The sequence below is a fragment of the Pseudorasbora parva genome, chromosome 13 (assembly GCF_024679245.1).
Source record: "Pseudorasbora parva isolate DD20220531a chromosome 13, ASM2467924v1, whole genome shotgun sequence".
NCBI classification, from domain to species: Eukaryota; Metazoa; Chordata; class Actinopteri; order Cypriniformes; family Gobionidae; genus Pseudorasbora; species Pseudorasbora parva.
Window position 1 is genome coordinate 717,164 of NC_090184.1, and position 26,946 is coordinate 744,109.

At 38.5% G+C, this 26,946-nt stretch overlaps 3 protein-coding genes across 4 annotated transcripts in view; 2 read left to right on the forward strand and 1 right to left on the reverse strand.

Annotated features, from left to right (window-relative positions):
- chdh (choline dehydrogenase) overlaps positions 1-23,693 on the reverse strand; it is a 33,672-nt gene extending 9,979 nt beyond the window's left edge. The window contains exons 1-4 of the mRNA XM_067412875.1: positions 23,540-23,693; positions 20,053-20,797; positions 7,513-7,664; positions 1,544-1,673 (exon numbers count right to left, since the gene is read on the reverse strand). Coding sequence (XP_067268976.1) covers positions 1,544-1,673; positions 7,513-7,664; positions 20,053-20,776 — 1,006 coding nt within the window. The 5' untranslated portion in view covers positions 20,777-20,797; positions 23,540-23,693. The remainder of the gene's footprint in view (positions 1-1,543; positions 1,674-7,512; positions 7,665-20,052; positions 20,798-23,539) is intronic.
- LOC137037981 (uncharacterized) lies at positions 9,928-12,347 on the forward strand. The gene is made up of 2 exons (XM_067412416.1): positions 9,928-9,938; positions 11,122-12,347. The coding sequence occupies exon 2, from the start codon at positions 11,199-11,201 to the stop codon at positions 12,345-12,347; it is 1,149 nt and encodes a 382-aa protein (XP_067268517.1). The 5' UTR covers positions 9,928-9,938; positions 11,122-11,198.
- A 2,914-nt stretch (positions 23,694-26,607) lies between the features above and the next one.
- Positions 26,608-26,946, forward strand: part of LOC137038379 (interleukin-17 receptor B) — a 38,763-nt gene continuing 38,424 nt past the window's right edge. For both annotated transcript variants that reach the window (XM_067412882.1, XM_067412883.1), the window contains exon 1: positions 26,608-26,725. The gene's annotated coding sequence lies outside the window, so the exon portion shown is untranslated. The remainder of the gene's footprint in view (positions 26,726-26,946) is intronic.

Sequence of the window (26,946 nt, forward strand, 5' to 3'; positions counted from 1 at the left end):
ATAAACAAATAAATAAATAAACAAATAAACAAATAAATAAATAAATAAATAAATAAATAAATAAATAAATAAATAAATAAACAAACAAATAAACAAATAAATAAACAAATAAACAAATAAACAAATAAATAAATAAATAAATACATAAATAAATAAATAAATAAATAAATAAATAAATAAATAAATAAATAAATATCGGTTCTATACACTCCCCTAAAGGATTATTAGGAACACCTGTTCAATTTCTCATTAATGCAGTTATCTAATCAGCCAATCACATGGCAGTTCTTCAGCGCATTTAGGGGTGTGGTCCTGGTCAAGACAATCTCCTGAACTCCAGACTGAATGTCAGAATGGGAAAGAAAGGTGATTTAAGCCGTTTTGAGCGTGGCATGGTTGCTGGTGCCTAGACGGGCCGGTCTGAGTATTTCACAATCTGCTCAGTTACTGGGATTTACACACACAACCATTTCTAGGGTTTACAAAGAATGGTGTGAAAAGGGAAGAGCATCCAGTCTGCAGCAGTCCTGTGGGAGAAAATGCCTTGTTGATGCTCGAGGTCAGAGGAGAATGGGCCGACTGATTCAAGCTGATAGAAGAGCAACTTTGACTGAAATAACCACTCGTTACAACCGAGGTATGCAGCAAAGCATTTTTGAAGCCACAACACACACAACCTTGAGGCGGATGGGCTACACCAGCAGAAGACCCCACCGGGCACCACTCATCTCCACTACAAATAGGAAAAAGAGGCGACAATTTGCACAAGCTCACCAAAATTGGACAGTTGAAGACTGGAGAAATGTTGCCTGGGCTGATGAGTCTCGATTTCTGTTGAGACATTCAGATGGTAGAGTCAGAATTTGGCGTAAACAGAATGAGAACATGGATCCATCATGCCTTGTTCCCACTGTGCAGGCTGGTGGTGGTGGTGTAATGGTGTGGGGGATGTTTTCTTGGCACACTTTAGGGCCCTTAGTGCCAATTGGGCATCGTTTAAATGCCACGGCCTACCTGAGCATTGTTTCTGACCATGTCCATCCCTTTATGACCACCATGTCCCCATCCTCTGATGGCTACTTCCAGCAGGATAATGCACCATGTCACAAAGCTCCAATCATTTCAGATTGGTTTCTTGAACATGACAATGAGTTGACTGAACTAAAATGGCCGCCACAGTCCCCAGATCTCAACCCAATAGAGCATCTTTGGGATGTGGTGGAACGGGAGCTTCGTGCCCTGGATGTGCATCCCACAAATCTCCATCAACTGCAAGATGCTCTCCTATCAATATGGGCCAACATTTCTAAAGAATGCTTTCAGCAGCTTGTTGATCAACGCCACGGAGAATTAAGGCAGTTCTGGAGGAGAAAGGGTCAAACACAGTATTAGTGTGTGCTCCTAATAATCCTTTAGGGGAGTGTAGATCGGTTTTTGGCACATAAACATGCAAATAATCGGTATTGATAAAAACAAAAACAAAAAAACAATATCAGTCGATCACTAGACAGAACTTCTGCTCAAGAAGGAGGAAGAAGGTCACCTGGCAGATGTTGTGTCACTGGGATGTCGAGTTTGCGAAGCTCATCTGCGTCTCCCACTCCAGACAGCAGGAGGAGCTGTGGAGAATTAATGGCTCCACCACTGAGTATGACCTCCTTATCAGCAAACACCTGAAGCACACACACATCCACAAATCCCTCAATAACATCAGAAGAGATGAGCAAGTGTGAGAAAGTGACGAGTGGAGATAAGCCACAGGAACAGGAAGAGACGTCAGAGCTTATCAGCCATTGCTTAGGCACATTATCAGAGCTGAGAGGAAGACGCGCATCTGACATTATGTAGGTCGATCACACAGATTACACAACATTCTGCTGAAGGTCTGATGATTCTGAGTCATGGCTCCTGAATCATGACAGTCTTTACCGAGTGTCTGTAATTAATCCAAATACATTTCATACAAACGTCGCTCCTCGTTATTTTAAACGGAAGAAGGCGAGATGTGGCGGCGACGTCTCATTCTTTCCAGTGAAGCTGTTGAACTGATTCACAAACTGCACTGAGCGATTCATTAACGAATCGGACAGACTCTCAACTCACTGATTCAATGATCCAGTCAAAACGAAGATATTGAACGGCGATACCCCAGTTTCCAATGTTTTATCTGTAATTATTGTAAATAGGTCATCTAAATTAGATCGTGACTGTCGGTTAATTAAATCTGTGGTAACATTATATATACATTTATACTACAGGGGTGTTGAATGCTTGAATCTGTTTGGCTGACGAACGCTCTGAGGTGTGTCATTATTACCAGCAGACGTTGACCGCATTACAGTTCCAGATCACATTATGTAATATTGGTGTTCAGTTAAGGAGCTAAATTATAAAATACATTCTCTGTTTGTTTATTCTGTTTGTATTCATACTATTATGAACAACCCAGTTTCTAAATTCCTAAATTCTCCTCCTTCCTTTTAATTTTAACCATATATCACTAATGTTCTTACCCAGCAAGCAATAGCCGTCATTTCACCGTCTAGATTAACTATAGACCTGATATAGTCCGGCTATGAGTAGACCACTTTTAGCCAAAATAATCTTGAATATGGTTACATGTAATTTTTGTCCAAATAACTTGTGAGATGTATGATATTCCATCATGTAAGCAAAGTTAACAGTGATAAGGTGCTTGGTTTCATTTCTTTAACATGATATATTCATGGCTATGCCTAGCCACGGTTTAGCTCCTATACAGACCGGCTATTCGTAGCCCACTTTTAGTCAAAAGACTAAACTGATTAATTGTAGCTTTTGGCAATGGAGCACATGATATGGTTAATATTACATCATGTTCGCAATGTCAATAATATCTGCAAGATGTGTCATTTCATGCCATGGTGGTCTATCAATAGCCACGATTTAGCTCTGAATTGGACGAGCTGCTTTTAGCCCACCTATTTGTAAACATTTGAATTAGTTTTAGCTTTGCTGTCCCGCATTACATTCACTTAAAATGTAAGACATTCAAAGAAAATCGTAAGCTAGATATATTTGAAAAAAAAAAAAAAAAAAAAAAAAATTACAACTCTCAACCGCTAGGTGGCAACTGTATCCTGTGCTACTGGCAACGGCAGATATCGCGGAAAACATTTCTGTCGGTTGGAGTGAATTTTTTTTTACACAAGAGGAGGAGGAGAACGGAGAACAACAACGGGCAACAGTAAACGTAAGGACATGATTTGGCCTTGTAAGTATCTGTGTTTTCGTTGTGACATATGCTCATTATATACATTATTTGTTTTCGTGTATGAACGGTGAGATTAATTAGCTAGGTAACATCGTAGAATAAAGCCATGTGGTTAGCATGCTACATCTACACCTTCGAGGGGATAAACATGAAACATGTGCAACCTATTATAATTTGTCATGAAAGCTATAAATATTCTTTTACTCTTTGGATCATTATATGAAAATATGAGTCTTTGAATTGGCAAGGCAAATTTGAATTGCACATTTCACCAAGCCAATAGTTATAACTTATACTTATATACTTATAAGTTACTGCTTTATGTAAAACATAAAAGCAACATTGGGGAATTTAAAAAGTCAAATATAAGAAGACATTGTTCTATAAAAAAAAAAAAAATATGATAACAGAAGAGTAAAAGTTACAGTGCAGTGTAAGAAATGTATCGTTATTTCTTCCCAGTTAATAAAAGGCAGAGGCAAACAGTAAACCTTGATTTAAAATAAATGAAGAGTTGCCACAGGACTGCAGGTTTTGTTTGAGTTTGTTCAAGATATGTTATGTATAAAAACTGAATTCTGCTTCTCCATGTTTAGTTTTGACTCGGGGGACACAAAGCAGACCTGACCCAGATGACCGGAGAGGATGGTTCATAATGCGGCAGAAGATCAGAAATTCACTTTGGCCTTAAACCATTCAATGCTTTCCCAATCATCTACCTCATTGTTCTAATGCAACATAATGGCTAAAACATCTTTTAATCCCAAACATTTTAATTCTGTCATTTACTCTCCTGTTTTCTTTTCGTCTGTTGAACACAAAAGAAGATATTTTGAAGAATCTGGGTAATCAAAAGCTTTATGGGCCCCATTGACTTGCATTGTACTTATTTTCCTACAGTGAAAGTCAGTGGCTACCATCAAATGTCTGGTTACCAACATTCTTCAAAATATATATGTGTGTGTGTTCAACAGAAGAAAGAAACCGATACAGGTATGGAACAACTTGAGGGTGAGTCAATCAACTTTATTTATATCGCGCTTTTACAATGCCGATTGTGTCAAAGCAGGATAATATTGCAACAAAATTAGATTTGGCTGTACAGCCGTTCTGGAGATAACAGTGATGTTATCAGCTTATTTTAATTTATCATATAGCAACAATGTTGGCAGATCTGTATTATAGTTTATAGATTTAATTAAAACCTAATTCATAAATGTTATTTGTATAATAAGTTGAATAACTTTGATCATAATGTTAGTGTCCCCAACTGAGCAAGCCAAGCCAAAGGCGATCAAAGGAACCGAAACTCCATCAGGGCATGATGGAGAAAAATAAACCTTAGAGAAACCAGACTCAGTTCTCCTCTGGCCTATTAACACACAGCGGAGGATTATTATTCTGGACACCGCACAGCTCAGAAATCATATTAGATCGGAATAATAAAAATTTCAGGGTATCACGGAAGAGACGGATTTATTTAGGATGGGGCGTCAATTACACAAGAGTATGAATACATGAAAGATCGGAATTATTGCGCCTGAGACGGGTTTTTTGAGCATGACGATGACTATCTCTTTAAACATGTCACATACATGTATCTTAACCCTTTATTGCCAAGCTTTAGTGCGCATCTAAGCAAAAAGAGAATGACTTCACCACAATTATTTTAAATAAAGTAAACAATTATAATGTCGACAATGCTTTTCTTGTGCAATGTTTTGTTTCTTATTTGGCAGATGCCATGATGACAGACTTCCCAGCGGCAACAGAGTTTGAGTTATATTTATTTTTATATTTTTTATATTATGTTGTTAGTATTCCATATTTCTTATCCTAGTTTTATATTTAATTTTATTTTTAACATTTTATTTGGTCATTTTTATGTTTTGATCTTTTTGTATGATCTTAAGTTGTCTATGTTGTTAATATTCTCTTTCTAAATAAAACCTTTCTATTTAATGTGTTTGGATGGATTGTTATTTTTTAGAACCTGTTATATTTGAGTGAAAGAATCCTTTAGCCATTTTGTTGTCTATTAAATGTATAGATTAGTCATTTGTTAGCCGTCTATTTGATGACTAGTCTATCCTTGGGCTATGATAGACGTCTATTAGATTTTCACTGACAGCCCAAATTTAGCCTTGATTTAGCCTAGACGTCTGGGCTGTGTTTAGACGGTTATTAGACGTCTTTTAGACGGAAAATTGCTTGCTGGGTAGGTATTTAAGACATAACATTATGTAAAGAAATTTCTTTCCAATCAATCAATCAATCAACTTTATTTATACAGCGCTTTTACAATCACGATTGTGTCAGAGCAGCTTCAGTGTTAAACAGGACAATACTGCAGCAGAATTAGATTTGGCTGTACAGTCGTTCTGGAGTAAACAGTGATGTTATCAGCTTATTTTAATTTATCATACAGAGACAATGCTGGCAGATCAGTATTATAGTTTATAGAATTAAATAAAACCTAATTCATACATTTTATTTGTATAATTAGTTGAATAACTTTAAATATATTTTTAGTGTCCCCAACTGAGCAAGCCAAGCCAAAGGCGACCAAAGGAACCGAAACTCCATCAGGGCATGATGGAGAAAAATAAACCTTAGAGAAACCAGACTCAGTCGGGGTTCCAGTTCTCCTCTGGCCTTCCAAATTAACCTTAACATGACGGAGTTGACAAATGTCCAACTGAGGACAAAAATACAGTATATGTAAACAGAAACATAACAGCATTAGAAGAATTCCCTATATGCAAAAAAAAAACCCACAATAAATCACATTAGACAGACTTTTTGAGAACAAGTCAAACATCAGACATAAAACAACATAGAAAACATTTGGCGCATCATAAAGAGGAAGATGCGATAAAGAAGACCTAAGACAGTTGAGCACTAGAAGCCTGAATTAGACAAGAATGGACAACATTCCTATTCCTAAACTTGAGCAGCTCGTCTCCTCAGTCCCCAGACGTTTGCAGACTGATATAAAAAGAAGAGGGGATGACACACCGGGGGAAACATGGCCACGGCACAACTTTACTGAGATGTGTTGATGCCGTGACATTTAAAATCAACTTATTTTTCCCTTAACATTATACATTTTCTCAGTTTAAACGTTTGATATGTCATCTATGTTGTTTTCTGTTTAAAACAAGATTATTTTTCTCACCCCATTGGCAGATTATTTATCTTATTTTAATCAAAAACTCTCTTCATTTTGAGTATTTTTTCCCAAAACAAGACAAAACGTTTGCTTGTCTAGTAAATGTTACTTGCTTTAAGAATTTTAAGATATTTTCACTAGAAACGAGACATGAGAAGAGCGTTTTTGCAGTGAGGGCTTTTGTGTTTGGGTCTTGTTTTTGTCTCTTATCTCCAGAATCAGTGACATATTAACGCTCCTCTCTAGAGTTATTTTATGGAGTATGGTCACTGAATGTGCTTTCTGTTTTACTGACGAATCAAACACTGATGAGCACATGACACATGTTTAATGTCAGTCCGTTGTTTTGTCTCTTCTGATGTTCATGTCTTTTTGCTGCTGTAACTAGTGAAGAGGAAGAGATGATAAACACACACGCACACACACATTTACTGGCTCAATCTGAAAGCTGAGACTTTGTTTCATATCAGAAGTATCAAAGCACAAAGATTATTTCTATTTATTGGATGGGAGGCTATGCCACAAAGTTTTGTCCATTTACGTTTACATTTATGCCTTTGGCAGAAGCTTTCAATCAAAGCGACTTACATTGACTTTTAAGAAACACATTTAATAAAAACTTTCCGTGGGAATCAAACCCATGACCTTGGCATTGCTAGCGCCACGCTCTACTGGTTGAGCTACAGGAAAGCATTTATCCCTTCACATTTATCACTTCGCATTTATCACTACACGTTTATCAACTGAAAACAGCATAGACTAAAAGATTGATTCTTATGATTTAAATCGAGACAGGTTCATAAAATGAGGGTAAAAAAATGAGATTAAAATAGTGAAATTAATATTTTTGTACCAAGCCCTACTAAGCAACACACAGTGATTTTCTGATCATAGTTTTTTTTCAGGTACATTTCGTTTTTGGGTGAACTAACCCTTTAAGATGGTTTATGACACTATTTTCTAAATCAGTTCTGTATTGTAAAAAGCATTATATAATGAAGGTGACTTAACTGAAGCCAGTCTAGAACAAAGTATGTCCCAAATTTGGGTGCAGTGTGAAAACCTCATTTGACACGAATGTCTTTACCTTTTTGGTGTGTCCATTCTGCTGGTACTCCACCCCTCGAGCGCGCGTCCCATCAAACAGGATGCGGGTCACCATGCAGCGCACTTCTGTCCTCAGGTTGGGTCTGGACAGCACAGGCCTCAGGTACGCACTCGCTGTGCTCCATCGCTTACCTGTGGGAGAAGGGGATCTGGGAGGTCATTCACTACCCTCAATCTATTCATCATTAACAGTATAACAATAAAAACAATTATGAACCATTGCAAAAAGGTGAAAAGGGTCGTAAGTGACCCGAGGAATGTAATAGTGCGATTTTTTTTTTCTGTGCAACAACTCAATCTCTGTAAGTGTAATTCACCTCTACTCTTCAAGGTGGCGATGTCTGATACACAACGATGACGTTACCGCAGGCGTAAAACTAAAGAATACATGAGTATCATCAGCTAAACTTGAAATGGCTCTGTGATTTACTGCAGAGGAAGAGCTGAATGCGATCAGATATTACTGTCACTGATGGTGGATCTGGTGAAGAAGCTGTCAGCGATCATAAAATTGATTCTGAAGATGTTGAACTGATAATTTTGGCTGAGATTATGAATATGAGCCAGATGAAAACCAGATGTGTGTCTCTGGGGGTTAATAAAGGCCTTCTGAAGTGAATCGTTGCATTTGTGTAAGAAAAATATCCATATTTAAAACTTTGTGAAGTAAATTTTCGTCCAATCGCCGTCCGAATTCAGTTTATGGGAAAAGTGTTGAAAGTGCCTCTGCAGATCAAAGGCTTACGCTCCAGTTACGCTCGTCAGACGTCGCGTACGCATCTTCAGCTCAGAGAAGCGCTTTCAACACTTTTCCACACACGGCGATCGGCCGGAACTTTAATTAAAAAAGTTTTAAATATGGATATTTTTCTTACACAAACACAACGATTCACTTCAGAAGGCCTTTATTAACCCCCAGAGCCGTGTGGAGCAGTTATATGACGGACAGATGCATTTTAATGGACTTCAAAAACAGAGCAGCAATCCCTGCCGTTATAAAGCTTAGATTAGCAGGACTTTTAATATAACTCAACTTTTATTCATTGTTTCTTTGTGTTATGATTGTTTGTTTGCAATGTTGTAGTATGTTTGGGTACGTTTTGAATTATTTGTATGTTTGTTTCATGGTTTATTCATTTGGTGTGTTTGTTTTTGTATAAAGGTCTTACGGTTTGATTCCCCGATGCATGATGGCGATGTTTATGGTGTCCAACAAGGATCGCAATAATGTTTTGGAATCACCAGTCCCAGATTCAATCCATTATTAAGCCACGGAGCTACAGGGCTGCCCCCTCATAGTCAACTAGAAGAGGCTTGGTTGACCACAATTTAATTAGTCAGTTAGTCGAAGAATAAAATCTCCACAGGAAGTGGTAAAATCACGAAGGATACGATGGACAGATCGTTCTTGTTATTATTAGACACATATCTGTGTTTGTGTGGAGAGTGCTCTTACTGTCATACACACACTGGCGCAGTCACTTACATTTAACTTAAGATACTCTGTTATTTTTGGTCATGCTTATAAGAGTTATGCAAACTGTAAAGGTCTAATGTTATTTATGTACACTTACATTAGCAACAAAATTTTGAACTTTTGTAAAATAATGAAAACAAACAGGATGTGCTTTCTGTCAGCTCAATCTCAGTGAACGTGAGCACATAGCAAAAATGAACCGAACCTCAGTGTGTACTTGCCTCACATACACCTATAGAAAGCTTTAAATGAATGAATTAATGTGGGAAACAAAAATTCTGAGAGTAAGCCGTATGAAACATGCATAGAGGCACGTCCACTGTGGAGATGAGAGTCAGCATCGTCAACCTAATCTCTCAAAACACAGAAACATTATCAATAAACTATTAAAATGTTTAAACAGCCTCCTTCTGTTTTTTCACACCACACTCATAAATCATTACTGGTGCCGACGCGCTGTGGCGAGCGTTATGCATGCGTTTGATTAGGATATGTGTTAAATATGGGCAATTAAAGGCTAATTATTATGATTTATGACTTTTTAATATAAACGCTCGATTAGTTGACTAATCACGTATAGACCATTTCAACGGCTATTTGTAGATGTAAGGAAGTGACGTGTGTGGTCCTTGGACGTTTCCGGTTAGTTAGCGCGCACATTCTAAACATCAGCGAGAGGATCAGCATAGACGGTGATATTACGATAGTTTACTCATTCATGCGATTTAAAATGTCAACATTAAAATTAGGACCATGTTGTTCGGTGGTCGGATGCTCTCTCAGGCCCGGGACAAACTTGCTGTCGGAAATCAAAGCGTTTAGATTTCCGAAAAACAAAATACAACGCGACGCCTGGATTGCAGCAGTGAAGCGAGAAGGCTGGCTACCAACTAGCAACTCTAGGATATGTAGCACACATTTTATCTCTGGTAAGTGAACATGTTTGTCACTGGATTATTTATTTCAATTCGTTAACTAGTTAATGTATGATAATGAATCATAATGTATACTGAGGAACAGCATATGATGATGAATCATAATTTGAGCTAGCTAGCATTGTGGCTCCGTCATTGTTTTCATATGTAACGTTAGATAGCGAGCGTTTTGATACTTTTGTAGTGAAAATGCTGTGGGATGTAATTAGGAAAGTAGCCGTACATTAGTTGTTTAGCTATCTATTCAGCTGCAATGTGTAACCCTCCCATTACACTGTTTTATAGTGTAACGTTAGCTAACTGCATTATTTCACAAAAGATAACGATACACTGCAAAAAAACAAAAATGCTTTTCTTACATAGTATTTTTGCCCTGTCTCTTGTCCCAAAAAAATATATATATATATTTTTTTTTTTTACTAGACTATCAAAAGTCTTGTTTTGGTGGAAAATAACTAAAAAATGAAGTGGGGTTTTGCTTAAAATTAGAACAATACTCTGATAATGGGGGAAAGCAAAATAATCTTAAATGAAATAGAAAAAAATATTATTTTGCTTTCCCCATTGGCAGCTTATTTTAAATGAAAACTTGTGTAATTTCCACCGAAACAAGACAAAAGCGTTTGCTTGTCTAGTGAAAGCTTCTTGTCTTCTAATTTTTACACGTTTGGACCAAAAACAGGACACAATGCTAAATAAATGAAGCATTTTTTGCAGTGTACATATTTACATCACTTTAACTTGTTTAATGTAAATTCCAACATGCACTAAACAACAACAGGTTATTATTTTTAACATTGTGCATTATCATAGTGAAATTAAATAGTAATTAAAGAAATATTAAAGTAATACTGTGTGTACAACACCGTTTTAAATTCATAAACATTATAAAATGTTAATTGTTCATGATACCTAAAACATTTACTAATTTAAGAACCTTTTTTTAAATGTTGTGGGTAGTATGCAGTGGTAATGCTGATAGCTAGCTAGTTTATTTATAGATATTTAAATATACACTCAACTGTTTGCATGAAGTTGCTAGAATGCCAGTTAAGCTTTTATTATATGTTCATCATTAACCAAAGATTCTCTTGGCCATTGTCATCATCTTTCTTTAACCAGTGATGTGTGAAATCTATAGCCTATCCCAATCATGTTTTCCTATGTTTGTTTTTAGGAAAGCCATCAGATGACCCTCTAAGTCCAGACTACATTCCATCAAAGCTTCCTCACAGACCTGACACCTCCAGAAAAATGGCCCGATATCAGAGATCTCTGAAACGAGTATCAGAGGTCTCTGAGATGAGCATTAGAGTTGAGCATACTGAGGAAGTAGCAGAGGACATGGACATAGATGTAACAGAAGTTAAGTCTTACAATGACATGTGTGTTGGAACAGATCTCACAATGAGGGATATTGAAGATATGCAGAAACTGAACACATCTTACAAAGAGCAAGTAAGAAGCCTAGAGTCAAAGGTACAAACACTCAGCTGTGAGAGGAAACAACTTAAATCTGATGTGGATTTAAAGGATGATCATATCATTCACTTCTACACTGGCCTTCGCTCATCCAAAGTGTTCTTCGCACTTCTGACATACCTCACCACTGCTTGGAGTCCGAGAACACAGAGTCCTCCAACAGCTCTCCAGTTTTACCTAGTCTTAATGAAACTGAGACTTGGTCTCACACATAAAGATCTTGCCTTCAGGTTTCATTGCAGTTGTGCAACAATCTCTGCAATATTTCATGACTGGTTGAACGTAATGACACAGCGTTTCAGCTCTCTAATTCATTGGCCTTCTAGGGAAGAGATTAAAAAGAATCTTCCTGCCCTTTTCAGTGCCCCCCCATTTAATTCAGTGAGGTGCATCATAGACTGCAGTGAGATCTTTATTGACCGACCAACATCACTCAGTGCAAGAACAATGACCTACTCCAACTATAAGTCCCACAACACCATCAAATTCCTGGTTGGCATCAGTCCTACAGGGGCGATCACATTCCTTTCCAAGTCTTGGGGTGGGAGAGCCAGTGACAAAACAATCACCAAATCCTCTGGTTTGATTGATCTTTTGGAGGAGGGAGACATTGTCATGGCTGACAGGGGGTTCAGTTTCCCTGAGTATTTTGCTGCGAAAGGAGTCCAGCTACTCATACCAGCTTCAACTCGTGGGAAGACACAGCTTTCAGGACAGGAAGTGTCTGTGTCCCGTCACATGTCAAGGTTGAGGATTCATGTGGAAAGAGCTATTGGTCGTATTAAAAAATACTGCATTTTGCGACAAACACTCCCCATAAACTTGGTAAAGCGAAGATCCAAAGACACAGTGGCAACTGTTGATAAAATTTTACTTGTTTGTTCTGCATTATCTAATTTGGATAAGTCATTAATTCAGTAGAAAAATATATTAGACACTGTCAAGTGATTGTAAACCTTTTATTTTGTTGTTGATTGAATGACTGTACAGTATTAACATTAGTGGCAGATTTAACAAATGAAATTGTTCTATTGCATTGTAAATATCTGTTGTATATAGATTGTTCTTGGATTTGTTTAATCTATTTTATTTCTAACTATCTACAATTATTTAACACAAACATTTGCCGTCCTGCAATTGATTGAATATATTTCAAAACAAAATTAAATTAATTTTTAACATTACTAAGAAGGTTGTGTATGATTTCCTATTTATGTGGATTATGGTGAACACACTGAGCAAAACCATTCCTCACCAGGGTGCCTTTTTAAGCCTACACATTTCAGATGAAACACCTTGTGACAGACAGAGCACTGTGTGACAGATGTTTTAGAACTACTTTTACACAAACAGGAAGTGTCTGCCATCAGAAATTGATTCCTCAGTTTATGCGTGCAAATTTCTGTGAGAATGTGCTGCCTGTAGAAGAGATCCAGTTTGGGTCTGATCTGATCCCAGTACTCTTCAGAGAACTTAACTTTCTGAATGTGGCAGTCCTCTGTTGTCCAAATGACAAAGTAAGATGTGTTGATGTCACACACTGCCATTTGCCCCTGAACTTGTGCATAATATGCATGGTTCTTTTTAAGCTCAAAGTTTTTTCCCAGACAGAAATCTTTGTTCTTGATAGCATTATTAATGGACATATTTGCATACTTTAAGGGGCATTTTATTTCAAGTGTAGCAGGTGGGCAGCACTTGCAATGGACTATTCCATCTGGGCTGGCTCCTAAATGAGGAAACTTTGGATTTACTACCAACCCTATTTCATCCACTGTCAAGCTGTCATGACAAGTCATCTGGTTTGAAGTAAAGGCTTCTCTAGCTAGTTTTTCATTGTTCTTACCCCAAGTTAAGGCTGGTGTGTTTCTGCTGGATGTGTATCCCATGATTTTAGATGTTATGCTAGCTTGACTTGTCTTGCTTTTTAACACTTCATTAAAGTGGCTTGCAGTGATTCGGCCCTGTCTCTGCTCAAACCACTGTTCACAAGACGACTGACCCAATGTACTCTCTTGGAGGTGCTTACAATTCAGTTCACTAAAGTAAGCAGGGATGGTTTGCATGATTTTATCAAGCTCATTTTGTAGGTCATCATGTGACAACAAACTGCTTCTCATCAAACAGATGTGTAAGGGGCTTTGGCAAGTTTGTCACATCTACAGTGCTGTCAGCACAAGGTGTGTCACTCTGAACCGCTACTTGTAACTCATTGGAAACTGCCTCAGCTGTAGTCAGAAAGTCAACCCTGTCTGCGCTCTCCTGCTCTCCTTCAGATGCAGTGTCTGTGTCACTACCAAACGTTTTAGTGGTAAACAGTGCACAGTCTGGGATCTCATTCTGAAATGCGAATCACATTTAAGTCATAGTTAAATTTATTTATTTATTTATTCACGAATACAGAACATTTCCAAAAAAAAAACTACAAGTTAATACATATACCTAAGAGTGAATACATATGCTGATTACTGACTAGTTGCATATGTTATAATGCATGAAATAATGTAAGCCAAATGCAATACAGATATGTACAATGTCATGTTGTAATCACATACATTGATACATACAGCTCTGGAAAAAATTAAGAGGCCACTTAACATTGATTTCTCAATGTTAAGTGGTCTCTTAATTTTTTTCGAGAGCTGTACATGGAAGCATTTATGGATCTAGTCACTATATACCCATGTATGGATATATCCATGAAAAACCATATAGGAACATGTCATGTGTTTTGCATATATTGTCATTTATTAGGTTTCTGCAAATGTTTTACTTACTTTCAAGGACCTAAAAAGCATACTGGGTGAGACTGGTGTGACTACAGTGGATGAGATGGGCTCCCTACTCTGAACTGCTCTTTGTCTGACAGGCTTCGAAAAGTCAATGTCTGCCACTGGTTTTGGATCTATCTAAAACAAAGTGGGATTATACACTAACTAATCTGCAAGTGTCGTCTTTTATCTAAAAGCAGCAACACATCCCTTATGAAAATTAACTATGGTTTATTGACCTGGTAAAAGTCCAGTAACCATGTTGTGTTTTTATTTTATTTATTTTTTTTACAACAAATACCATGGCTAAACTAAGGTTGGTGTAGCAAAACCATGGTTACTTTTTGGTTATCATGGTATAACTACAATTATTGTCATGGTTAATTTTAGTAGGGGATGTGATGAATTAGAATTTAATATGAATTAGAATAAAAAAAAGACACCAGCCAGAATTAAATTGTATTCACCTTCTTGTTTATTCGTGACCACATGCAGGGCTCAGATGTCACAGATGGAGCATTCAAACCCTCTCTCACACATTGTTCCACAGCAACAAGAATCGCAGCAACATGGCTACACACTTCACCTAACCTAACCACAAACATTTTGAAACGTATACAATAATTTCGTATGCACTAGTTAATAATGAAACAACAATTCGTTTACTAGAATTCGGTTAGCAATGTGATTTATTATTTACATAGACATAACGTTACCTACTTACCCTGCCATGCAAGTGCAATGCCCACTAATAACCTCCCCGGTCACCTTAGCAACAAACCATGCAGAGTACGTTTTTGACACAGTCTGACTTGCTCCAACTTCACCAAACACAAGATAAACATCGTCTACGTTGTAGGAACAAATGTTACCAACTTTTCCGCTAAGGAAGTAGTTGTAAGCATCGAGACTACGATATGCCTTTACCGCTTCTCTCGTGTATACGCACTCGGTCTCAACCAGATAATGGTACACGTCTGGATAAGTTAGTTCAGGTAAAGATTTTACGTTTTGAATGAAAAGTTGTCGCCTCAACGTCTGACTTAAAGGGTCCGGTAGTTCCACGTTATCGTTTATTTTTAGTTTCTGTAAATATCTTATCTGTTCTGTTTTAGCTAGACTTAAAAAGTATGCGCTAGTCATTTTGTTTTGACTGCTCTGTGGCGCCACCGGAAATGCTTCAGGACCAGACATGCGCAGTAGCGTTCCAACGCGTTTGTTATTGTTTACGTCCTTGAAATGGTCTATATGCACAACTACTAGTCAAATCTTTAGTTGAGGGCAGAAATCAAACAACAGAAGCACACAAGAACTCGAGCTGCTGCGTTTTGGACCAGCTGGAGTTTGTTTACTAAGCGAGCAGGGCAACCACCCAGTAGAGCATTACAATAATCTATCTATCTATCTATCTATCTATCTATCTATCTATCTATCTATCTATCTATCTATCATGGACCAGCTGGAGTTTGTTTACTAAGCGAGCAGGGCAACCACCCAGTAGAGCATTACAATAATCTATCTATCTATCTATCTATCTATCTATCTATCTATCTATCTATCTATCTATCTATCTATCTATCTATCTATCTATCTATCTATCTATCTATCTATCTATCTATCTATCTATCTATCTATCTATCTATCTATCTATCTATCATGGACCAGCTGGAGTTTGTTTATTAAGCGAGCAGGGCAACCACCCAGTAGAGCATTACAATAATCTATCTATCTATCTATCTATCTATCTATCTATCTATCTATCTATCTATCTATCTATCTATCTATCTATCTATCTATCTATCTATCTATCTATCTATCTATCTATCTATCTATCTATCTATCTATCTATCTATCTATCTATCTATCTATCTATCTATCTATCTATCTATCTATCTATCATGGACCAGCTGGAGTTTGTTTATTAAGCGAGCAGGGCAACCACCCAGTAGAGCATGAAGACTTGACAGAGCTCTTGACTGTTTTGTATGTTTATAAAAGTTATTTATAAAAAAATCATACAGTGAAGCAGAGTTTTATTGTCACGGTTCATGAGTTCACTGACTCACCCTCGTGTGTATGATTAGGTGGGTGTGGTTTGGTTAAATACCGATAATTATCAGCGGCAGATGTGGCTGATTTATGCGCCTATTTATTGTTTGTTTTTGCGTTTCCTGTTTGTCCGATCGGTTCAGGTGCTATGGGGTTCAGTGGCTTCTCTCTCGCTGTCTTCCAGGACAGGTCCTTTCTGGCATTTCATTTGGATTACCTTTTCCTTGGATTTTGAGAGTCCTGCCTGTATGATGCCCACTGCAGTCCCTGCCTCACTGAGCCGTCCTGTCTGCTATATTTCATGTCCTGCTGGACTATTTTGTGATCAGTAAACATATGTGTTAAATAAACTGACAGTACCTGAAAATGTTTATTTAATTTGTCTCTTTGTTCTGTTGTTTGTGATTAGCTTTGCTCCTATTTTATCAAGATGAATAAAAGTTATTTATTTATTATAAATAACTCTTATAAAGATACAAAACAGTCAAGAGCTCTGTCAAGTCTTCATGCTCTGCTTTAATTTGGTGCCTTCTAGACTGAGAAAAGACAGAAAATGTATTTTTGTCTCATGGGGATGAAAGATTGCAATTCCCAGAATGCTTCGCTGCCCTGTGAGGCCACGCCCAAAACCACCGCTACTGGATTACAGTGACTGAGTTGGAGAGGACACTACAATTAAAAACTGAACGTGTGTGTTCAATATAATGAGTGAGTCGCCGCGCGAGTCTCACAGCACTGAGCACTAACTGCAGGAGTGAGATTAATGAGCTGATGAGCTCTCGTGATGAGAGCTGAGGTCGACTACTCTCGCGGCATACATTCACAACGCGAGTTCAGTCTGGAGCGCTTCAGTTCATGCCTTTGCAAGCTTAGCTTTCATAAAATTAATTAGAGAAGTTAAAAGACTTCCATTGCTCAGCATAGCTCCGTTTAAATGAGTGCCTGAGCTGAGCTGAGCTGTGAGTGTGATCTCCATCCCTCATGAGCAAGGCAAGGCAAGGCAAGTTTATTTATATAGCACATTTCATACACAATGGCAATTCAAAGTGCTTTACAAAGAAAGGAATTAAAATAGGGCTAAAAAATGCATAAGAAAAAGAATACAATGTAAAGAGAATTAAAAATAATAAAATGATGATAACCAAAGAAAAGAACAGGTAAACTAAAACAGTTATAAAAAATTATTTAAAAAATGATGCATAGATAAGATAAGATAAGATAGGGTGCAATCAGTCGGACGTACAGTGGCACAGTGCTCATTCAGTAAATGCTCAGCTAAACAGATGTGTTTTGAGTCTGGATTTGAATGTGGCTACTGTTGGAGCACATCTGATCTGTTCAGGAAGCCGGTTCCAACTGCGGCTGGCATAATAGCTAAAGGCAGACTCTCCTTGCTTTGAGTGAACTCTTGGTATTTCTAACTGACTTGATCCTGCTGATCTGAGTGATCTGTTGGGTTTGTATTTAATCAGCATATCTGCGATGTATTGAGGTCCTAGGTCATTGAGTGATTTATAAACAAGTAATAGTACTTTAAAGTCGATCCTAAATGTAACTGGAAGCCAGTGTAAAGACCTGAGGACTAGTGTGATATGGTCATATTTTCTGGTTCTGCTCAGAATCCTGGCAGCAGCGTTCTGTATGAGCTGCAGCTGTCTAATGGTCTTTTTAGGAAGGCCGGTGAGAAGGCCATTACAATAGTCCACCCTACTGGTGATGAAAGCGTGAACCAGTTTCTCTAAGTCTTGCCTGGAGACAAAACATCTAATCCTTGCAATATTTTTCAGATGATAGTATGCTGATTTAGTTATTGCTTTGACATGACTACTGAAACTCAGGTCTGACTCCAAAATCACTCCAAGATTCCTGACTTGATTTTTTGTTATCAGGCCTTGAGCCTCAAGATATGCGTTCACCTCGAGAATTTCATCTTTGTTTCCAAATGTAATGATTTCGGTTTTGTCTTTGTTTAACTGAAGATAGTTTTGGCACATCCAGTCGTTAACTTCATCAATGCATTTGCACAGGGAGTCAATGGGGCTGTAGTCATTAGGTGATAGTGCTAAGTAGAGCTGGGTGTCATCAGCATAGCTGTGGTAAGCAATATTGTTCTTTTTCATTATTTGGCTCAGTGGCAGCATATACAGGTTAAACAGGAGAGGTGCTAGAACTGACCCTTGTGGGACTCCGCATGTAATGGACGTCCACTCAGACTTATGGTCTCCTATACTCACATAATAACCTCTCCCTTCTAAGTATGACCTGAACCATTTGAGGACCATCCCAGAAAGCCCGACCAAGTTTTCCAGCCTGTCAAGAAGTATGTTGTGGTCAACAGTGTCGAATGCAGCACCGAGGTCGAGTAGAACCAGAATTGATGTTTTGCCTGTATCAGTGTTTAAGCGAATATCATTTATAATCTTTATGAGCGCTGTCTCTGTACTGTGATGCGGTCGGAAACCAGATTGAAAATTGTCAAAGAATCCGTTTGAGTTTAAGAATTTGTTTAGTTGATTGAAAACAACTTTTTCGATGATTTTGCCAATGAAGGGGAGATTTGAGATTGGTCTGTAGTTGCTCAGTATGGAGTTATCTAGATTTCTCTTTTTCAGAAGAGGCTTAACTATTGCAGTTTTAAGGGCGGTTGGAAAAGTCCCATAGAGAAGTGAGGAGTTCACCACTTCTAGGAGATCTGCTTCCAAACAGTTAAACACACTTTTGAAAAAATAAGTGGGGAGTGCGTCAAGGGCGCAGGTTGATGTTTTAAGATGCTGTACTGTGTCTTCTAAAATTTTACCGTCAATTGTTTCGAAATCAGACATAGTAATTTTCCGAGGGTTTGGTCTGATCTGACTGACCCCAGAGCAACTAGAGGATGTGCTGATCGCCTTTCTGATATTATTGATTTTTTCTGAGAAGAAGGAAGCAAACTCACTGCATTTACTGTCTGAGAGCATTTCTCTGGGAATGTGACTCGGGGGGTTTGTTAGTCTCTCGACAGTAGCAAAAAGAGTGCGCGTGTTGTTTATGTGTTTGTTTATAATATTTGAGAAGAAGGTCTGTCTAGCTTTGCCTAGTTCAACATTGAAAGCATGAAGGGTGTCTTTATAGATGTTATAATGGACTACAAGTTTTGTCTTCCGCCACATGCGTTCAGATTTTCTGCATTGTCTTTTCATTATTTGAACTGCTGTTGAGTTTCTCCATGGTGCCTTTTGTTTGCCACTCTTTTTCCTGACTTTCAGAGGGGCAATATCATCAATTACACTCTTTACTTTTGAGTTAAAGGAGTCAAGGAGAAAATCAACAGAGCGAGTGTTAAACATGCGGAAATGGCTCCCTCTGCTGGCTGGAGTCTTTAGCCTTTGAGCAAACATTACAAAGATGATGCAAATATCGTCAATTTGCTTCATAGGAGGAATTTTTCCAGAAATAAAATGCATAAATCTCTCGTCTCAGGGGGATATGAGGGAGGAAAGCACAATCATTTGATTATCATCTAAGATAAATAATATGCCAATGGGGTGAACAAAATAATATTGTTTTAAGATTATTTTTCTCACCCCATTGGCAGATTATTTATCTTATTTTAAGCAAAAACTCTCTTTATTTTGAGTTATTTTTCCCCAAAACAAGACAATTACTTTTGCTTGTCTTGTAAATGTTTCTTAATGTAAGAATTTTTAGATATTTAGACTAGAAACAAGACAAAAATACTGAGTAAGAAAAGCATTTTTTTGCAGTGTGGAACGGCGTGAGGATGTGTAAATGACGGCATGTTTTGGCTGAAGTAAGCCAAGGTTTACCTCTGTGGATGGTCATGTCCATCCAGCCCACTCCTTCCTGCTGGAATCCGTTCATGTCCTCAGTGAAGGGGTATCCGGCCTGCTGTGCGGCCGCGATGAAGGCGTGGTGCAGCGGGTGATCCGTCTTCCCTCGGGTCACATGCAGCGGGCCATCGCCTCCGCGGTACCGGTCCGGTCCGAGCTCATGCGTCTGGGCCTTACGGAAGTACGGCAGACAGTGGTCGTAGTCCCAGCCCGAGGCCCCTTCTCTATGCCAGCGATTATAGTCCTCTGCGTGTCCCCGGATATACACCATGGCATTGAGCGAGGACGAGCCGCCCCAGACGCGTCCCCGGGGCCAGTACATCACCCGGTCGTCCATGTGTGTCTGAGGTAACGTGTGGTAATACCAGTTATACTTGTCATCGCAGAGGTTATAAGTCAGGGCGGCGGGCATGTGGATCTTCCAGGACAGACGCGTGCTTCCCAGCTGCTTGTCTTTAGGCCCGGCTTCCAGAAGGAGCACCGAATCGGACGCATTCTCCGACAGGCGGTTGGCAAGGACGCAGCCTGCAGATCCAGCTCCGACGATCACGTAACTGCAGGACGCGGTGCTCGTATTCACGGCTGTACTTTTGAGCCGCTGATGATGGATGTGATGCTGCGGCACTGGATATAAGGCCAACCTGCGCAGGCTGGACGTGAGCCTCACTGACGACGAGAGCCACGGCATACTGACGGACATCACAGCTCTCTGATCCACAGCCTGGAGGAAGCAGAGAACACTGCATTACACACACACATGTAACCAGTACTATTCGAATACCACCCGCTCTAAGCGGGACTCGAACCCGGGTCCGCCCGCATGAGAGTCAGACGCTGTGACAATGAGGCTAAAGGCTACAACCGCCAGCGTCAGTCACTAGAGAGTCTCTCAAGGTCAGAGCAGTGAGGTTTACTTGCACAGTGATAACTAGCTGACCTCTGTTACACACACAACAGTGAAATGTTGAACACACCCATAAAGGCAGCCCAGATATAGCGCCTCCAAATGGGCCAACAATGCAATAGCTATTCTAAGTGTATTGTCATATCGGCCAAATTCACGGATCCATAACTTCAAAATGGTTCAGTAACCAACAATGCCGTGGCTCTTTCAAGTAAATTAAATCAGAAAGTACAGATATTACAAATTATAGTATTGACAAATATCAAATATGCATTTAAGCAACATTATTTTCCATTTCAAAGCAATGATAACATGATTATATATTTTGTATAATCCTCATATTTGATGTTCTGGAGACCTTGCAGGGGTAGGTGTCGTCTATTAAAGGTTTGGGTTCATCTGAAGTCTTCGCACGCTGGATCCAGGCTGGCATTAATCTCTAGTTACCTTGAGATATTTACATTTGTAATAATTGTTTGAATAGTTTTTTATTCAATTGATATATTAATGCGTTCAAAGCATTCAAGTGCAATAATTAAGGAGTTATGTAACGATATTTTATGTACATTTATGTTTTTATAGTTAATTTAACTGATATTTCTGTGTTATTATACCTTTTAACATAGTTTATTATTCTTTTCTGAAAATAGACGTAATAGAATCAGGGCCCTTAAAAGTGTGAATAAGAGAAAAACCACATGGTGCCTAAATTGAACTGATGGCATGTACAATGATTAAATAATACTATAACTATTATAGTTATAGTATTATTTAATCATTGTACATGCCATCAGCTCAATTTAGGCACCATGTGGTTTTTCTCTTATTGAAATGTAGATGTAGTGATGAAGTGTATGTGCTTTTATATTTGTACAGACCATTTTCGCTAATATATTATTTTTTATTCTGAAAATAGACACAATCCCTTAAAAAGCGTTAAAAAGAGTAAAGATAAAGAGAAAAACCGCACAGCCCTTATACTGAGCGTGAATAAGAAGCTGACGAACGCAGACGGGCGCATCGGTGGAACAGATAATAACACTCAGAAGCTGCAAATAAGAAGCGTTGCTTTTCTGAGAAACGAGTATGTGGATTTAGCATGTTTCTGCAACATATTGTGGTATTTTTATGCTTTAGTAAAGTGAAAAACTTACATACAGCACCTTTAATGCCTGAGATTTACCTGTGGTCTCCGTAGGCCTGTTCACTGCAAAACATGCTCTTCTTACTCAGTATTTTTGTCTTGTTTCTAGTCTAAATATCTAAAAATTCTTACATTAAGAAACATTTACTAGACAAGTACAAATTATCGTCTTGTTTTGAGAAAAAATATCTCTAAATGAAGAGAGTTTTTGCTTAAAATAAGATAAATAATCTGCCAATGGGGTGAGAAAAATAATCTTGTTTTCTGTTTGAATTAAGATTATTTTTCTCACCCCATTGGCAGATTATTTATCTTATTTTAAGCAAAAACTCTCTTCATTTTGATTTGATTTTCAACAAAACAAGAACAAATATCTGTCGTTTTACTGATCTAGTAAATGCATCTTGATTTAAAAGATATTTAGACTAGAAACAAGACAGAATACCTGAGTAAGAAGAGCATTTCCTGCAGTGTGTACTGTTCACGTTAGTTAATACATTAACACAGGTTAACTAATAATCATTATTCTACAGTGATCTGATTAATGAGCGAGTGACTGAATCATTTATCCACTCAAATGCAGTGATTTACTCAGGAACTCATTGAGTAATCCACTCAACCGCAACAACGCCTAATGAAAACTATTGCTGATAATGCATAATATAATAATAATGATTATTCATTAGTTAAATATATAAAAATATTAAGTTAATTTAGGAAAGACTAGCAAGCAGACTTTTAGTATTTGAATGAGAACCTCGATGTACGATCTGAAGACATCTCTACTCAACAGTGCAGGCGGTTAATGATTTATCCGATGAGTAAGTGTGTTAACCTACAGAATCATGACCTTCTGTCACAGTTTGACCATTAAATCCTAAAAGATCCTAAAGAGAATAAGACTACCGGATAAACTAGTTACAGTTCACAAACTAACATCCAAATATTGCGTAATGTCCAGAACACTCTGTTTTGAAATATCCCACTGGAAACCAAATGATGATAATAATTATCCAGCTTTTGTTTTGAGTGTTAGACTCTATTATCAAATTACAATGAGGATCTCCAGGATCTGACCATTCCAGAAGCACACATTCCTGCAGGATTGTTTGACCTGATAAAATCCGTCTGATCAATGATTGACCACATGAGTCCAAGCCTTCTCTCTTTGTTTTTCTAAAATGTCTGCTTTTTTGGCGATGGGTCAGAGCACTTTTGCATCGCGCTAAACACTGAGAGAGCCGCGCGCGCGCCCGTGTGAAGTCTCAATAGACGTCGTCCCGTTACTTTTCCCATCAAAACAAAAGAGTTTGAGCTGAGAGTCCAGCGCGACTGTTGTGTAGGCGATATACACACCGTTATAAACATGCAAAAAAAACATGTAATTAGTGTGCAGAGACAGAAAAACAGCTTACCGTGCAGTGCTTTAGTGCTCTCCACACGGTGCGCAAAACAGCTGAGCTGCAGAGGAGTGAAGCCACGCCCACTCACGGTCACTGCTGAGGCTGTGGGCGGAGTCGGAGTTCTGGCCCTCCCGTTATGGGCGGGGCATGTAGCTCCTCCCACTCACGGTCACTGCTGGTGCTGTGGGCGGAGTCGGAGTTATGGCCCTCCTGTTATGGGCGGGGCATGTAGCTCCTCCCACACCAGCATGTGTTTTCGACCATAGGTCAGACAGCTGGTCTGCTCTGCCTCGGGACATTCGATTGTCTAATTTGTTTTACTTACTGTTGTCCAAGTTCTAATAATGTAATATAATACAGAAATTCATCATATAATTCAATTAAAATTATGAGAAGTATTGAGCGATTTCATAGGTGCAATAAGAATGTACTGCAAAAAAAGCTTAAAGCCAATATGTGTTAATATCATAAAATCTGACAAATGTGAATCTAAACAAAACAGGCAAAAGTGCAGTGCACTGTAGAAAAAAAAATTGTTGGTTTTTGTTGGTTTAACCTAAAAAAGTAAGTAACCTGGTTGCCTTAAAATGTTGAGTTTATTGAAATTAAAAATGTGAGTTGACACAATGAAGGAAATTTGTTTAATAAATAGAAACTCAACATATTATTGTATCTGAACCACATAAAAAATGTGATAAATCATGAAAATAGCACTATTTGGCTGCGTCATCAGAAATAAAACACACACAATTATCCAATATGCTTACAAAATCTTTTAATAATATTTTAATAAAGGTTGTCGAATCTCAAAATTTTTTCATTGTATTAACTCAAAATTTTAATTTCAATGAACTCAAAATTTTAGGGCAACCAGGTAACTTTTTTTCTAAATAATTTTTACAGTGTGGGTTATTATAGCCATTAACAGCAGACTGAAGCGTTCAATAAACTCACAATCTAATCAGTCAACAAGCTGTATATTAGTGTCCGGCAGCACACACAAACTCAGAGCAAACTATATTACTACACTGGAAAACATTTTAAAAAACCTGGTTGCCTTATAAGTGAGTTCATTGAAATTAAAAATTGTAGTTAATGCGATGAACATTTTGGAGAATTGAAAACCTTTATTCAATTTTTTTTTTTTTTTTTAAAGAAGCGTTGTGTGTGTTTTATTTCTGATGACGCAGCTAAATTGTGCTGTTTTTATGATTTATCACATTTTTTATGTGGTTCAGATACAATAATATTTCGAGTTTCTATTTATTAAACCAATTTCCTTCATTGTATCAACTCACATTTTTAATTTCAATAAACTCAACATTTTAAGGCAACCAGGTTACTTACTATTTTAAGTTAAACCAACAATATATATATATATATATATATTTTACAGTATAGGACAAATAACCAGTCAGTGGTTTATTGAATAATTAATCAGCTTAATTAACCAGACCTCTCATTCTCCAGTTAAAGGGACAAAACTGTTGTTTTTACTGGAAAAAAAACCTGTCAGCTGTGGTCGCCAGAATAAATCTGTAAACATACAGTAAACATATTAAAAACTTTACATTTAAAAAAGCAACAACAACACATACACAGGCAGATCAGGCATAACATTATGACCGGTGAGGTGAGTAACACTGATGATCTCTTCATCACGGCTGCTGTTAGTGGGTGGGATATATTAGGCAGCAAGTGAACATTTCGTCCTCAGAGTTGATGTGTGTGAAGCAGGAGAAATGGGCAAGCGTAAGGATTTGAGCGAGTTTGGCCAGATTGTGACGGCTAGACGACTGGGTCAGAGCATCTCCAAAACTGCAGCTCTTGTGGGCTGTTCCCGGTCTGCAGTGGTCAGTATCTATCAAAAGTGCTCCAAGGAAGGACCAGTGGAGAACCGGCCACAGGGTCATGGGCGGCCAAGGCTCATTGATGACCGTGGGGAGCGAAGGCTGGCCCGTGGGGTCCGATCAAACAGACGAGCTACTGGAGCTCAAACTGCTCCAGAAGTTAATGCTGGTTCTGATAGAAAGCTGTCAGAATACACAGAGCAGCTCAGTTTGAGGCGTATGGACCAGTCAGGGTGAACTCTGACCCCTGACCCCGCCGAAAGCACCAACAGTGGCACGTGAGCATCAGAACTGGAGCACGGAGCAATGGAAGAAGGTGGCCTGGTCTGAGGAATCACGTGTTCTTCTACATCACGTGGATGGCCGGGTGTGTGTGTGTGTGTGTGTGTGTGGCTTACCTGAGGAACACATGGCCCCAGGATGCACTATGGGAAGAAGGCGAGCCTGTGGGATGTGCTGAACAAAAGTCCAATCCATGGTCCATGAATCCTAATGGCTCTTCCCTCCTCACAACCCTGGATGGCTGCACTGCAAAAAAATGCTTTTTTTGTGCTTTAAAGGAACTGTATGTAAATGTATTTCAGCGAATCATAAAATGGCGCTGATATGTCTCTAGACATTAGTAAATCATGTTCATCTCCAACTCTTCTATCACTGCCAGCAGTAGTCCGGCAGGATATTGTCATTATAAAGTTGCAGCCCTCAACTGATGTTGATGATGTCATGTTGTGTTTTGGCCTAAAGCTCCGCCCTCCACCTTTCGACCAATCATGAAGTCAGTAGCATTTAGGGTTGCCAGATCTGCTCTAGTTCCCACAGCTGCAGATCTACAAACGTTCTGCTGATCCTGCAATCTGGCAACCTCGAGTCAGGGGAGACACCTGCAGTACCAGTTTTGGCCACAATCTTACACACACTTCCTTTAGGAGAGTTTTTGCTCAAAATAAGATAAATAATCTGCCAATGGGGTGAGAAAAATAATCTTGTTTTAAGCCGAGCAAAGTGTGTTGAATGCTTCTGCTCTCTCGCGTCCGTACAAGGAAATTCCACCCTTGTTGACGTCACAAAGGCCCATACTTTTGAGAAACCGGAGTATTTTTGGCACTTAAATACTCAATCAAACATCCAATTTATTTTTTTAAGCTTTGGCCATGTTTAGCATGGGAATCCAGTCTTTAACAGTGTAAATAACTCAGAATAACTGGAATAGCATTACACTCCCCCTTTAAGGACTTTGCCACTGGATGATATTGTGCAATTCAAATCAAACCCCGTCGCAAACCCAGCCGATTGGATTTAAACTGCAGGTGCCTCTGCCATAAGACAGCATCAGAGAAATCCTCAAAAGGTAACCTAACCTACCCATGGGCGTCGGAACCACTGTGCGTGTGTGTGTGTGTGTGTGTGTGTGTGTGTGTGGGACAAGACCCACCCACTTTTAATGACCAATGTGTTGCTCAGTGAGTTCTGCATTGGAATTAATGATAAATGCATTTACAACAACTTTGTGTCATTTAAATACTCTGAAATGAAAATAACATTGGAACAAAACTAATTACACAACATTGA